The following is a 14,776-nucleotide window of genomic DNA, read 5'->3' on the forward strand; positions in this document are numbered from 1 at the left end:
CGGCGACGTACTAACCCGTGGTCATAGTTGTAATAATCCTGTGTGTAGTAGTCATGGCCAGGATCGATGCCAGATTCCATTGATAGTTCCTGTTAGATTGACAGATCTTTGTTAGAAGCTTCACACACACACACACACACACACACACGCAAACAGATAATTTGATAGGACATGACTACACATACATACACACTCATAGTGATGACTTTGACTGCATTAAAACTTCCACAAAACCATACTCCAACAGACAGACGCCCATAGGGATTAAATAAGTACTGAAACAAGAGAGAGACTGAGTACCTCAGGTCGGAGCAGAGAAGGTCGGAGAAGTTGTTGCGTCTACCAGAGGGACAGAAAAGTGGTGAATGGAAATAAAAAACAAGCAAAATGGAAGTATTTCAGCGCTGTCCCTCAGAAATGTGTACATCTATATTAGAAACATAAAATTGATAGCTGATGCCCTGCCATTCAGCTTCTCTAGAAAGCTCAGGATCCAATGTATGTATATGCTTTCATTTGATGTTATCTGTCAGATTGTAGGAACATGGGGATGAGGTTTTATCAAGCAGCGGATATAACTTCTGAACTCAATTTAAGCTGAAATTGAGTTTGAAAATGCATGCACTGCACAAGTGACTGGATGACTCTTTATAGGAAGGCTAGACCGATGACATGTATTTAACAATGGGGACGTGGCAGAAATGTCCAGGATGTCTAAAGAGCCAACTTTTTGGAATCTTAAAAGAGTGGGTAAAGTTTTTAAACATATGTTTAACTTCAAGATTTCCATGTACTGTAGTGGCCTTTTTAAATTATATTTTATAAAGCCAGTTACATGCACTGTGTACTGTAAATGCTCTTTCTTCTTGATAGCATCAAACAGAAAAAAAGATGGAAAGCAAACCAGGGCATAAATGTAAGTGAAAGCGTGCAGACATGCAACGACAGCATGCACACCCAAGACACCTACCTCATGTTGTCCATATCCACGCCTACAAGATCAAAGAGAGCAAAAGTGAGCCTAATATTGCCAAGAAAACACACTGCCTGGGCTATAGCTCTGTCTTAATTAACATACATGTCAGTGCTTTGATGAGAATCTTTTCTTCCTGTAAAGGAAATTTTTAAATAATAAAAAAAAAAAAAAAATAGATGAGGCTTACTGGAAATATTTCGCAGTGAGTGTAAATTAACCCAGTTTCCAGGAAGGAAGCAAGAAGATGAGATGCGTCTAAGTGATTGTATGAGATTTTGTGTACGTTGAGAATAATGGATAATGGACGACGACTTTGTAAGAAACACAGCCAAATGAAATAGAAGCCATTGTGTCATCCACGTCTATTGTTGTTGTATCTTTGCAAATATTGTGATTAGAGATTTACGAATGCAATTTCACATCTCATTTGCAACTCATATGAAATCATTCTGCTGTTGAGAATACTGTTAATGGTGTATGTCAATATTAACCAAAGAAGTAATAATCATATTTCAGTAAATGTGTAAATTTCAACTAGTTTAGCAATTGAGTACATGGGTACTTATTCTCAAGATCAGCAAAGACTTGTGCATGGAAACACACAGGGAAGCATATACTGCAGGTGATACTGTGGTGGCCCATGCAGTGCTGTGAAAAAATATCTGCACCCTATTTGATTTCTTAGTTTTTTGTGTGTCACAAAGATAACCTGAGTGAATACAAAATGCTGTTTTTAAATAGTGATTTCATTCACAATGGAAAATGCATGATTCTAATGATTCAATTGCAGCAAGTCTCCCAGGTCTTGAAGCAGCTAAGCAGCTCCAAACATGACACTACCACCACCATGTTTGACTGTTGGTGTGATGTTCTTTTTATGAAACGCTGTGTTCGCTTTGTGCCAGATGTAACAGGACCCAAACCTTCCAAAAAGCTCAGGTTTTGTCTCGCAAGTCCACAAAATATCACCTTAAAAGTCTTGGGCAGTGTTGGGGAGTGACGGAATACATGTACCGACATTACGTATTTAAAATACAAAATATGATACAGTTACCATTTTAAAAGGGGATACTTAGAATACAGTTACTTTGTTGAAATAAATGGATTACACAGCTGTCTTTTCCTGTTTCATAAGTTAGGATATCCCTTCTCTAATTCTGGTAAATCCACACATTGCTGGAAACCCAAACAAAACACAAAATAAGAGGCTCTAATGTAAGCGTCCTGTTAATGTTGGTGCTGTCAGCTACAAAATGGACCTGAAGCCAACACAACAGAGCCGGGGCAGGAATGCATATGTTACTTGGAAATTCTTACACCACTTCTTATTTAAATAAGAAAGGAATGGGAGAAGTCTGAGAAGTCTTCAATGCAAAATCTGTTTGCCAGCAAACAAGCTGCTCTCAGAGTCAAAAGACTCCACCTCCAACCAAAAGAAACATCTGGAAGTAAGTTCTAACTAACGTTAGCCTACTGTAACTACCGGTACCTTGTTTTAGTTGTGGGAGCTACCTGAGTTTTTTGACGCTTCAGTAACTTTGATGTACTATTGCTGTTTGATTTATTACTATTACTGAAGGCTGCTACACTGAGCTATCATAGACTGCAGACTGTTAGACTTGATGGATAGCATTAACAACCTGCTAGCTGCAAATAATCGTGTGCAGTTCTGAAAGCAGTCGATGAACTAACCTCAGCCAACGCCAGCTAACAATGTTAGCTCAGTGTCGAGTAGCCTTCAGTAAAAGTAATAAATCACACAGCAATAGTACATTTGTGTAGTTGTAAAAAGCATGACAATATATCCAAGTAAAAGTATTCAGATTACGTTACTCACACTGAGTAATTTAACGGAATACATTAAAAACTACATTTTGGGGCAAGTATTCTGTAATCTGTAGTGGAATACATTTTAAAAGTAACCTTCCCAACACTGGTCTTGTCAATCATCCAGATGTGGGGAGGAGGTGAGCAACTAAAGAGGTAGATTAGCGTTCACTCTGGGGTGCTGCACCACATGTGTTTGCTAGCTGTTTGCCTGTGCTAAGTTAAGCTAATCATCGACTAGCTCAACCATAGTGATATCCTTTTTTATGTAACTTTTCATACTTCTTTTTTTGTATCCCTACAATAACAAGTTCATATGATTTGACAGAAAAAAAATAAGCACTCAGAATGTCAACAAACATGCAATTAATTTTACTGTATATCTGACTGAATCCATCCAGCAGCTAAGTTGATTATGTATGCACAACAGCTTAATGATGTTTACAGTACTGTGAAATTAATACTTGTTGCTATGAGAAAAATAAAATTAAAGACAGTATGACAAAGAGAGAGCAAGAAACACCAACTAAGAGAGAAGTAGATACATTGAAGGTAGCAGACACTTTAATAAGGGGAGGCAGGAAATGTGATTAAAAAGAAGGAGGGTGAAAAGCAAAAAAAGAACAAATACAAAGAGAGAAATAAAGAAAAACAGTCAATAACCTGTCTGGTCTGTCTTAACTATGCTGCACAGACTGTACAGTCATGTGAAACAAAGGTAATGAGCTGGCAAAATGAAGACGTATCACACATCAACAAGCAGACTTTTGGAGGACACATCACATTCTCCTGTCTGCTCTTCAAGTGCAAACACATGCAGGCATCCACACAAATTGGTAAATCACTCGAGCATCTCATTAATTCATTTTAGAATTTCAGATGTGCCTCTTAAACACACACAGGCGCACGCCTTCCAGTGGGTATCAAAATGCGGCTAAAATACGAAGCTGAGGATGTCGGATGGGGCGGATTACCGCTGATGGGCGTATGAGCAGACAGGGTAAATGGGTGAGTGAATGGAAGGAGAGATGAAACGGATGGTTTGGGGTGAGCTACAGGTTCAAAATGTAATGACCCTTTTCACAGTCACTGTATCTTAAAGTGTGTGTTTACTGTCTACGTTTGAGCTGGAATCAGAATATGCCTCCCACCATGTGTAGCATAATCTGTGTATGTCTGCGCATATTTCTGTGGAAGGATAAGTCTATTTTTCTTGCCCTTGTTGCTCTGACAGACACATTATTAGGTCCTCTCGAGACAAAAAGGCACAAACGGCTATCTGATCTCCACCGTGCACACAAACATACACACATTTGACATGATTGACTCTCGCTCTCCATGTCCTCTCCACCTTGTCTCATAGCGTGTATGAGAAACAGGAGGGTGAGAAATATTAGCTCTTAAAGAACAGACTCAGACTATGACACCCAATAACAGCCTCTTTTCTCTTTCTTCTTAGGGCTTTATACTCAATGTTTCTGTTTCACCCTCTATTTCTGCCTTCTGCACCTCTTCCTTCCTCACCTATTTGTCCTTTCATTACAGTCACATGTTATGTAGAAAATACCAGGTGTGGATGAGAAAGCAGGAAAGTGCCCCGGTGAGTTGCAAATATGGTTGCGAGTTCAGGGCCATTACAACTATTGTCTTAAACAATTTTCCTATTTGCATTACTTATTCAGCACTTTAACAAAAGCTCCGAGCTGCAGTGCCAAAGTTGTTACATAGGTTTGATTTTATTATTTTGAGCCACAGCATCTTGTAAGGCCAACGTTTTTAAAAAAAATTAAAGCTGGTCAGGTAGTCGAAAATCTAAAAATGTAATGCCACTGGCTCAATTCCTCTGTAATTCCACAGAGCAAAACATCAAAACTACTTGAATTGCTAATCAGTGTTGAATATGTGAGCAGTGTTTTAGATGTCTGGAGTCGTGCTCAGTCGAGTTATTTTTATAATCAGAACAAAAACATTTTAGGCGATGCGATAATTCTTTATCAGGATCAGGAACGTGTGACATCATCATGATGGTGAAATTTGAATGTAGTGGTTAACACATTTGCCTTACAGCTGGGAGAGCTCTGCTTCAAAATCCGATGGTGACAGAAATGAAATGTGCTTCTAGTGGTCTCAGGACCAGATAAATGGGATGGCATAAAGCTTCTTTTAGCTTCTCCGTTATTCACAAGAGGTGGATGGATCTGCATATTTGATTTGGTAGATTTTTACACCAGGCACAACCCTCCTAGGAATTTGTGTCTGCTCCTAGTCTTAAATTGGGATCATTCATATGTTAGACGAACATGTTAACCATCATATTATTGAGCCACTGCTTCAGGAAGCACATTCAGTGTACAGTCTGAGACAAATCAACACGCATATCCTTTGGAGGTCATCGTGATTACTTCTTGAGAAATAAAGGAGCAGCTGAAAACACCTGACAACACTTTAGGTTTTTTTCTAGACGTATAGTCATGGATGAAAAATTGTTCCAAAATGAAAGTAGACCTGGAAGTCGTGTTTATTACTACAACATCATTTAGAGTTACTTCTTAAATGTCACCTGGTCATGCTGTTAAAAAACAACAACTTTCTTTTAGTACAGCAAAAGAAAGTTTCTGTTTCAGAACTGGTTTCGAATATCTATTAGAGTATGATTTTTAAAATAATATATAAAAAAAAAATCTTCAGTGGTGAGTCATACTTTTGGATCTGCCATTATCCTACTGAGCTAACAGAGTCCTAAGTCTGTGACACTAATATTGCGGGAAAAGATGGAATAATTGTAAGAGTCTGGAGTGTTAAATTCACCCTGTGACAAATGAAACAGACTTTAAATGCACAAAACTCTAAATAATACTAGTAATACTAGTTTGAGTTTGTGAAAAAGGTGTCGTGTACACATCACAACATTACATATTTAAGTTTGTTCTTTGCAATATTCTGGTCTAATTCTCACTCATCACTCTGAGCCAACCTCATATCTACATAGAATTAAAGTCAACACCTTGTTTTTTGGGATTCACTTAAAAAAAGTGATGTAAGGTGGTTTCTCATGACTATGTTAAATAATTTCTAAGAAATTAACTGTTTTATTTTAAAATGTTAATCATAATGAAAAGCTAAAGATAACTAGCCAAAACTCACGCAAAAAACGAGACTATTGTTGATTTAAAGAATTATCTTTGGGTGGATTAGTACATATTAGTCTTTTTTTTTTAAGTTGCTTGACTCATTACCCGAACATTGCTTGAAATACCTGTAAAACTGATTTATTTATTTATTTTTGACTAATATCTGTTGCTGCTTCAATATTTGCCACATTGACAGTGCTCAGTTTTGACCACGGAGATGACTTTTTGGTTTCAACTCGGTACCTACATTCTCAAATCAAATTTTTAAATTGGTAAAAGAAAACAATAATGGTAAACAAACTGAAATGAACATAATACACATCATATTTCTTTCTTTATTTTTAATGTGGCACTGCTATTTTGCAGTGACAACACAGCTGTGTGGCAGCTTAAGTTTGGCAAAGTGCAAAACGAGGGATCACTTCAATGTAGCCCAACACACATTGTGTTAAAAATAATGAAGGTTTACACCGAAGCATTACTATTTCCTTTGTCGTTTTCATTGGCTATTTGCTGCTTCAGTGACACGGACACAGACCTGCGACTTTAAAATTACACCAGACTCTCAGTGGCTGTGTCTCACACCTGAGTTTTCAGGTAAATTATACATAATTGCCGAAAACAATACACTTTCTTAAAGGTGTTTGTTCTCCGGCAAAAGCGCACAATACGAACTGAAAGGCTGCAAACAAAATGTGTCTGTGAGACAATGAAGATATGCTGTGTGTGTGTATGTGTAAAGACACGCAGCAGACTGAGGGTGAGAGCTAATCTTGACATAAAACATTTCCAGCCCAGTCAGCTGAAACAGTAGCTCCTGCAACCCGTTTAATGCTGCTGTGTAGATGTGTGTGCGTGTGTGTGTGTACATATTCACACTCCTGATTATGCAAAGGCTCTTGTGTGAATGTGTGATTGGGCCTTTGTTTTGGATGCACACAGCCTTTTATTAAATCAAATCTTGACAGTACAACACTTATAGCAGAATTATGTGCTGTGTGCTGGGAAGAAAAACGCACTGCTTAGAAACAAAAATGATGACAAAAAACCCAAACAAAAACAACCAAATTTGCAAACTCTGTTGTGACAGTACAGCACGAATCCACAGGAGGAAAGAGTTTGACATCTCACATCGTAAATCCTCTCATTGTGCAGAAATACGAGCATCAGGGTTTGTGATTCCCTTAGACTTGTTGAAACTGTCAGTGACTTGTGAAATCTGCAGCTGACAAAGCCAAAAAAAACCCGACAAAATTTGGTGTCACATCATAAGAGTCGTGGACAGTCAGCACTTTGAGTTGCGTCCATGTCTTTCAATCACTTGTGTTAATTGCACAAAAGTGCATCCCTTGTGAACGGAAGGGAATGACCAAGTATTTACAACACACACTACTACACAGTTTTCAAACAATGCCACACAGCAGCATTTGGCATAAATTATTCAATTGATCTGTTTTTCTTGGCAACTTCTTCATGTGAGACTGCCCAGTTAGGTTTCACGATTCATTCTCCAAGAATGACTCACTCTTTCTTGCTTTAAAAAAAGTCATACTTGATTTAAGTTTGGCTAATTTCCCTTTCAAGATTATTTTCTTGGGCGGCGTTGCAATCGTATCACCATAGTCACGTCTAACCACATGCATTTGTCCTCCTGTATAACACATGGGAGCTCCTCCAATGTGTATTAACAGCCACTTTTGGACTTGAGTTTCTTTTTAGGGTAGGAGGACAAAGAGGGAAAGACATCTGTCAGTGGGGCTACTGATGAGCTTCGATTTTATTGATGTAACTAAAAAGATAAAAACCTCCTAGAGTTTTAGTTAAAAGCAGACATTGGTATCATGGCAACCCATGGTCATGAGCTGAAGCCATATCTTTGAGTTTGGAGAACACAAACTTGAACTGAAAATGGCTTTTTTTTTCTCCGCATGGTGAAATGGTAGATGTGCAAGTGTCAAAGTCAAAGTGAGATTTGTAAGAACTGTACTGGAAACAGTCAGGAGGTGCACAGGGATGCACATTTGTACAGCTTTATGATTACACCTCATCAGAATAAAAGAAAGTTGTACCCACTGAACTGGAGAATGAATACAATGACACATTGTGACACGTGCTATATGCTACTATGGTGATGTCGCTGGCTCTACCTGCTCCTTCCTTTCTTTCAGGCATAATTTTAACCTCAATTTTATTTGGGACTTTTGGCTGCTCACTTATTTCCCAGAGGGTCATCACAGTGGATGGGTTCACACGTTTGATTTGGCACAGATTTTGTGCTGGGTGCTCTCCCTGACACATTTATACAGCGCCAATTCACAACAACAATCACCTCAAGACGCTTCATACTGCTATGTAAAGACTCTACAGTATTCAAGCCAATGGATCCCAGGATGCAACGCACCTGGTAGCACTTTGATCATTGTTGTTCAAAAAGACTTGGAGCTAAACTCCTCTTGCTTGTCTTCCTAGGAAGCAGTTTTTTCTTTTTTACCTACCTCCACCACCTCCATTTCTTTTTTCTAAGTTTAATCTTATTCAATTTGTTTTTTGCTTTTTAACCCCACTATTACGTGTATGTTTCCTTTAATTTTTCAGCTGTGGAGTAAATTACAGGCCAATAAATGCCAGTATGCAAGCTTCTTAAAGCATAGCATTCCTCATATAAAGCGAGTGAATTATTGTGGTTTCTTTTTAATATGCTTTAAGACTTCAAGCACTGCACATGTGAATACTTCGACATAGTTTTCTGGCACATTTCCACCAAGACGAAGACAACTTGCAACTATGCTTTCATTGTCAGTCAGTATATATTCCATTTTGCACATGCCCATGGCACTTCTCGCTCCTCCCAGAGGCATTTTTTAAGGGAAATCATGCAGGAAACACATACACATGTGGGGTTTCTAACTTTGTTTCTGTTCCAGTAAAACTAATGTAAAGCGGTAGAGTGAAAACTATCTAGAACAAGTTCATCTGAGGACAGTTTTTAAGAGATTGCTGTTCAAGTATTAATGCGCTGAATAGCTTTATTTATGCCTGCCATTGAATATATCCTGTGTTCTCAAGTCATGTAAAAGTAATTTCAGATTTTCATAAAACAAAAATGTCTGGGAGCCTTTGGTAGCACCACATATTTTATTGAAAAAAGAAATCTAATTTTCTCGGCCTTTTTTGTATTTTTCAATTTATTCACACATTAAGTACCCAGAGAAATCCGCCCTCGAGAAACCCTCTAGAAAATCTTTGTGAAAAATGTAGCAGATATTGTTAACAAAAACATCAAACCGCATGTTTTAGATTTATTTTTAGTTTGGCTATTCACCCATCTGCATAAATCACAACTGTGTCCTTGAAAAAGAAAACAAGGCTCATGACCTTATAGGACATTAAAAGAGGCTGGGGCCACTATGGATGAGCAGACAACATGGGTCCAGAGGTAACAGAAAAGATGCAATTACCTAATGACATGAGACAAGAAACACACAAAAGAGACAAGAATGTGGCCACGATTTGAATTCCTTAAGTTGAAACAGTGTAAAAAGACCAACCCTGTCTCCTAAAAACCACGATCAAGAACAGGTAATTTGCAACAGCAAGTATAATAGTATTTTTAGGAACTTACTATTGCCATTGAGGTTTTTTAACAGCTGTTTTGGCTCTGGCAGTAATTTGTTAGGTTAGGGAACGTTACCACAGTAGGCAGCTCCACATGTCTGATTTGGCAGATTTCTGTAACACCAGATGCCCTACCTGATCAACCAGGGATTTTTGCAAAAACCACTACATCAGTGGGGTCAAAATCATTTCAGATCATGGACCATATAACGCCTACTTTACCACACCAGAAACCTGCCCTTCTGTCTGTTTTAATGTAAGAAAAATATGTATCATGTCAACGGTAAATCTCAATTTTTGGAGAAATGTTGCAGTAGTAAAAATGAAAAAAATCTGTCAGCAGACTAATCAGGTTGAAATTGTAGGAAAATGTGTAAAATCACAGAAAAAGTTCTTTTAGATCACTGACTGGCCTGTAATTATAAAACAGACATTTTTTATTATTTTTTGTCAAAATCTCCTATTTTATTTTACTTTATTTACTGTGAAAATTTCTTCATAGTACATAACTGTATTTTAATTGTTTAGCGATTAGTTGATTACTTTGGTGTTGCATGAATGACCATTATCGTTAGAAAAAGTTGTAAAACATATGAAAATCCTATTTAAAATCCAAAATGTGGGCCCTCAGTCACATCCTCTAAAGCTGTCCAGTTGGCTGGATTAGAGTCTTTGCCGGGCCAATTCTGGCCCCCTGGGCTTAATGTTTGACACCCCTGCACTACACTGTGGAGCCAACTTGACACACAACATGACAATACAGACAGTCTCCTTACATTATAGGAGCAGATGATACAGGAAGTTTATTCACAGAATTACCAGAGTCGACATCGCTGTCAATTTACTTGAAGCAAACAAGATAATTGCAAACACAGTCCAAACCCTCGAAACCACTGCCCCTTAGCAAGCCGGCAGCCTATTTTACATCCCGTCCTGTTTTGCAAGAACAGCTTGAATTTACATCGCCTTACCATCAAAAACAGACCCATTAGGCCGCCTACGTTAAAACCATGAACAGGTAAAATATAAAGTATACAGTCTCATTATAATAAAACGTCCGTCAGTGAAACTTTGGGTCGTGGCACAGATGCTACTTTGACACATACCACCCAGGTAAACATTGTTAGAGACAAACAGCATCTCCCCACCCCCATGCACCCTGATGGTAGCCGCCTCTCTCAGCAGGAGAATGAGCTCTCCTGCACTGAAAAAAATGCTCGGGGACAGTCTAAGGAAACAAGAGATAGATCTGGGTATTTATTTTAGTCTAACAATACCTCTGTAGCTACCTATGGGGCGGCAGATCATTAGAGGTTAGTGAAGCTAACTTCACTCATCCCCCAAAACCTTTCGTTTTTGCAGCTTTTTTTTTTTTACTTTTTGTGAAAAGTTATAGTAGTGTTTTTTTTATTTATTTGCACTTTTTTTTAAAGAAACATTTCTCTCCTGACATGGTGTCTCTTCTTTATATGTCATCTTAGTAGCTGGTGTAATATCATCTTCTAATCCTGCTGTAAATCCTCTTTTTAATGGATGGCTGGACGCTACACTTCATTAAGGACATTTTTCTGATCACCTTATTAGAGCTGGAAGACTTTGGACTATTTTAAATCCTAAATAGTCCCTGTTTGTTTGCTTTAGGGATTTTCTTTTGATGGAGCCTAGAACTGGGACGGTACTTCAGACTTAACAAGGAGACAGGAAGATGGTTTTAATATTGTGGCTGGGCTGTGCATATGAAACAACATTTTTAGGAGACTTGACAGAAAAGGATAAACAGTGCACCGCTCGAATTAATAGAAAAGATGGAAATATGGTTGCAGACAGCAGCCTACTGATAGGGCAAGACAGAAAATGTAATTGTACAGGGGAACAAAAAAGACTCTGCGATGTCACAGTAAAGATGACAGCACTTTGTAACTGTGTAACAAAGAATAAATCAAATAGAAAAACTCAATGTGGCAGTAATTGCATCAATCAATAAGCATCACTGCTTGTTGCTCTGTAAGAGCATAAATACTGCAACAAAATTACCCATTTGAAGACAAAGAATCCCCGTCCGGCAAATATCAATCAAGGTTGTCGGAGTTAACAATGTTCTTCCTTGTCTGATTTTCTTTTTCACATCTGATACGTCTGTAATCAACTTGTTTCAAAGTTCAGAGGGAGCGTTGAAGCCGAGTCCAGCTTGTAATCAGTTTCTCATTACAGCAAGTGTCTGTCAACAACTATGTATCTCGTTAAATATCAGTGTGTGAAAAACACAGACTCCTGCTGACCGAGCATAACTTTTGTTGACATTTATGTAATTGGCTTTACCTGAAAAATATACTTCACAAGTTTTGTTTCAATAACGCCCATCAGCGAGAATTTTAACCTTCTTTTTTGTTCATAGCAAGAACTTTCAGCTGAGAGAAAAAGGATTTTTCTTTTGCCTGTAGAGTTTACAGTATATGCGGCAAAGTTCTTTTTCTGATGGTGTTGAAGTTTAACATCCGTTCCCTGGCAGCTTTATGGTCGACTCTGCAGCAGTGTGAAGAAATTCCAGAAAAGGAAAGGCTAGAGCATTGTTGACTGAGAGGGGAATCGCTTCTCAAGCTCTTCAACGATGGAGTTCATGTTAGGGTTGGGCTGAATCTGTGGAGGTGGAGGATCTTCTCCTCCTCCTCCTTCTTTACCACTGTCTCCCCCTTCTCCCCCTCCAGCTGGTAGCACATCCAAGGAATCGAGAGAATCCAGGGAATCCATGGAGGCCCGGCTCTTCCTTACCTTTTTTAGCGGAATCTGCTTCTGATCTATCTGGCTAAACATGTTGGCCACAGACTTCTCAATGTCTGCTATGTTTTGGATGTTCTTTAAGATTCCCTTCAGCTCTTTTCGGGGAGGTTCGGGTTCCACCGGTAGGGGCGGCGGTGGTGGTCGGAGGGATACAGGCCGCAGAGCAGGCACCTCTGAGAGTGACGGGAGGACAAACATGGATGGATGGTGGACTGAGGGTGACACTGGGGGAGGGAGAGGCGGAGGCGGTGGCGGTGTAGGGGGTGGAGGAGCCTGTTTTTCTATATGGTTACACTTTATGGATGAAGCTGGAGAGCCAGGAGGTTGGGAAGGAGGATGACATGGAGGAGGAGATGAGGGGGGAGGAGGAGGTGGAGGAGGAGGAGCAGAGGTTTGAGGGTGTGGTGGTGGCGGTGGAGGTGTTGAAGGAGGATCGGGAATAAACTCTAAGTGGACCTGAAGTCTGTCTTCTGAACCCTGATTTCCTGTTAAATTTGCCCCAAAGCGCCGCAGCACTGGAGGAGTTGGCTTATGACTTGGCGGAGGGGTCCCTCCGTCACTCTGAGTGACGATGATACTTGGGGGTCCCTCTGTATTCTGAGGATTCTGGACACTCTGGGTGGGGGCATGCTTGTAATGCTGAGGAGTTTCTGGCAAAACAGAAAGTAAAATATCAGGTGACAGAGATCCTCGGGAGTCTCTATTTTGCCTTTGTCTCATTTCCTGAAGTGCCTGTTGCTCAAACTGTCTGGCTTGTTCTTTCACTGTCAGTTTGGGTTCCAGACTTGGACTTCCCATTACGTCTGAATCCAGCCCACGATCAAAGCCTGAATCCAGGCCAGCATCTTTACTTTCTTTGAATTTGGCCTTTAGGAGCTCTAGCTCCCATTGAACGGGATCCATAACTACTTGGCGCCTCAAAGCGTCATACATCTCTCTTCGATGCAGTCTTGATGGGAGGGTCCAGCTGTGTCCACCACCTGATCCCCATCCACTGTCACTGCCGCTGTAACCACCAAACCCCACATCACACACGGGAGAGCTGAGCCTCAGCCAGGCCTCTCGAAGGCCTTTCCTGGAAGGGGAGAAATTCCCAAGAAGATCCTTTCTTCTTTGGCTTCTTCCAAGAGTCTCTGGACTACTCAAAGTCCCATCCTCATGGTAGATGGGATTTTTAATAGTCAGGGGGTTTTCATCAGAAAGAAAGGTGATGTTGGATTCAGATTTGGGGAAATTGTGGAGCACTCCTCCATTAGCAACGCACTGGCGATGGACCGCAATCGCTCTAGTGGCAAAGTCTGAGATCAGACGTTGGCGGTCACTTTCATCCAAACTGCCACCACTCCCGCCAGCACCACTGTGGTTTGAACGGCTGGTACATGGATAGAGGGGGAAAAAATGAGACAGAAAATGGAATGAAAGAAGAAATAAAAGAATTACAGATAAAATATGAGGGACAAGGGTAATAATGAATAGGAAAAATGTAGCTATATAAATCAAAGCTAAATGAAATGGAAGAAGGATTGTAGCTGAATGAAATTTAAATGAAAGCACCAATAAAACAATTGCACTGATAAAAATAAAATGAAATGTTTTGCAATGAGAAGAGACAACAACAGAATCAAGAGGAAGGGTAGAAAGGCAGATAAAAGAGGACGGTCTGCTAGACCTGAGGTTGGACACGTGTAATGACAACACACCTCACAATAACAGATAAATGTAGAAAAGATCGGGAAGCAAAGGCGGAGGGATCTTAAGAGGTAAGATGTTTTTATTTCAGTGCTGGTTTTTTTTACCAGGGGGCCAAAAGATGGAGCACAAAAAATAGATTTGAATAACAAAGGAAACTAGATTTTAAGCACTCCACAAAGCACTGCTATGAATGATGCCACATCTGACGGGGGGATAGATTACTGTGTCATGAGGCGTTGAGAGTATGCAGATTTTCTTACAGCAAAGGACTGGTTACGTTCTCTTCTCTCTAACGAAAGTATATTAATCAGTGAATTCAGCGGTGTTAGTTTGTGACAGCGACGAAACTCTGCAGACTCTTGGTGTCCCATAACCATACAGCTTTAAAAGAAAATCTAACGGTTAACGCATTTGCTGTGAGATCTACCAACCTACCATGAATATAAAAAAAGAATAACTACTTACTATCCAGGACAAAATTAGAACAAAAATGTCACACATTCACAGAGTTACACTCCTCGTTACAGACACAGCTTTCAACATCCTACTCACTTTTGTCTGTCAGCGGTGGATGGGGTTGGGTGGAAGAGAGTAAATGAAGAAGATGATAAGATGTGAAGAAGATTAGATAATTAGATAAAATTAATAAAAAAAAAACATAAAATGGTCAGAGTTGTGAAAGATAAGAGCTCCAGGCAGTTTTAGTGAAACTTCATTTAGAATAATCTACAACAGAACTAAAAGACTGGATTATTAC

At 39.5% G+C, this 14,776-nt stretch overlaps 1 protein-coding gene across 3 annotated transcripts in view; it reads right to left on the reverse strand.

Moving 5' to 3' along the window:
• The window catches only part of LOC102303649 (protocadherin-15), a 243,512-nt gene that overhangs the window by 22,179 nt on the left and 206,557 nt on the right, over window positions 1-14,776 (reverse strand). For all 3 annotated transcript variants that reach the window (XM_005928144.2, XM_005928143.2, XM_042223310.1), the window contains exons 36-38: window positions 971-992; window positions 301-339; window positions 16-89 (exon numbers count right to left, since the gene is read on the reverse strand). In XM_005928144.2, coding sequence (XP_005928206.1) covers window positions 16-89; window positions 301-339; window positions 971-992 — 135 coding nt within the window. The remainder of the gene's footprint in view (window positions 1-15; window positions 90-300; window positions 340-970; window positions 993-14,776) is intronic.

This window comes from Haplochromis burtoni, unplaced genomic scaffold (genome assembly GCF_018398535.1).
Source record: "Haplochromis burtoni strain Fernald_Lab_line unplaced genomic scaffold, NCSU_Asbu1 Contig_108, whole genome shotgun sequence".
NCBI lineage: Eukaryota > Metazoa > Chordata > Actinopteri > Cichliformes > Cichlidae > Haplochromis > Haplochromis burtoni.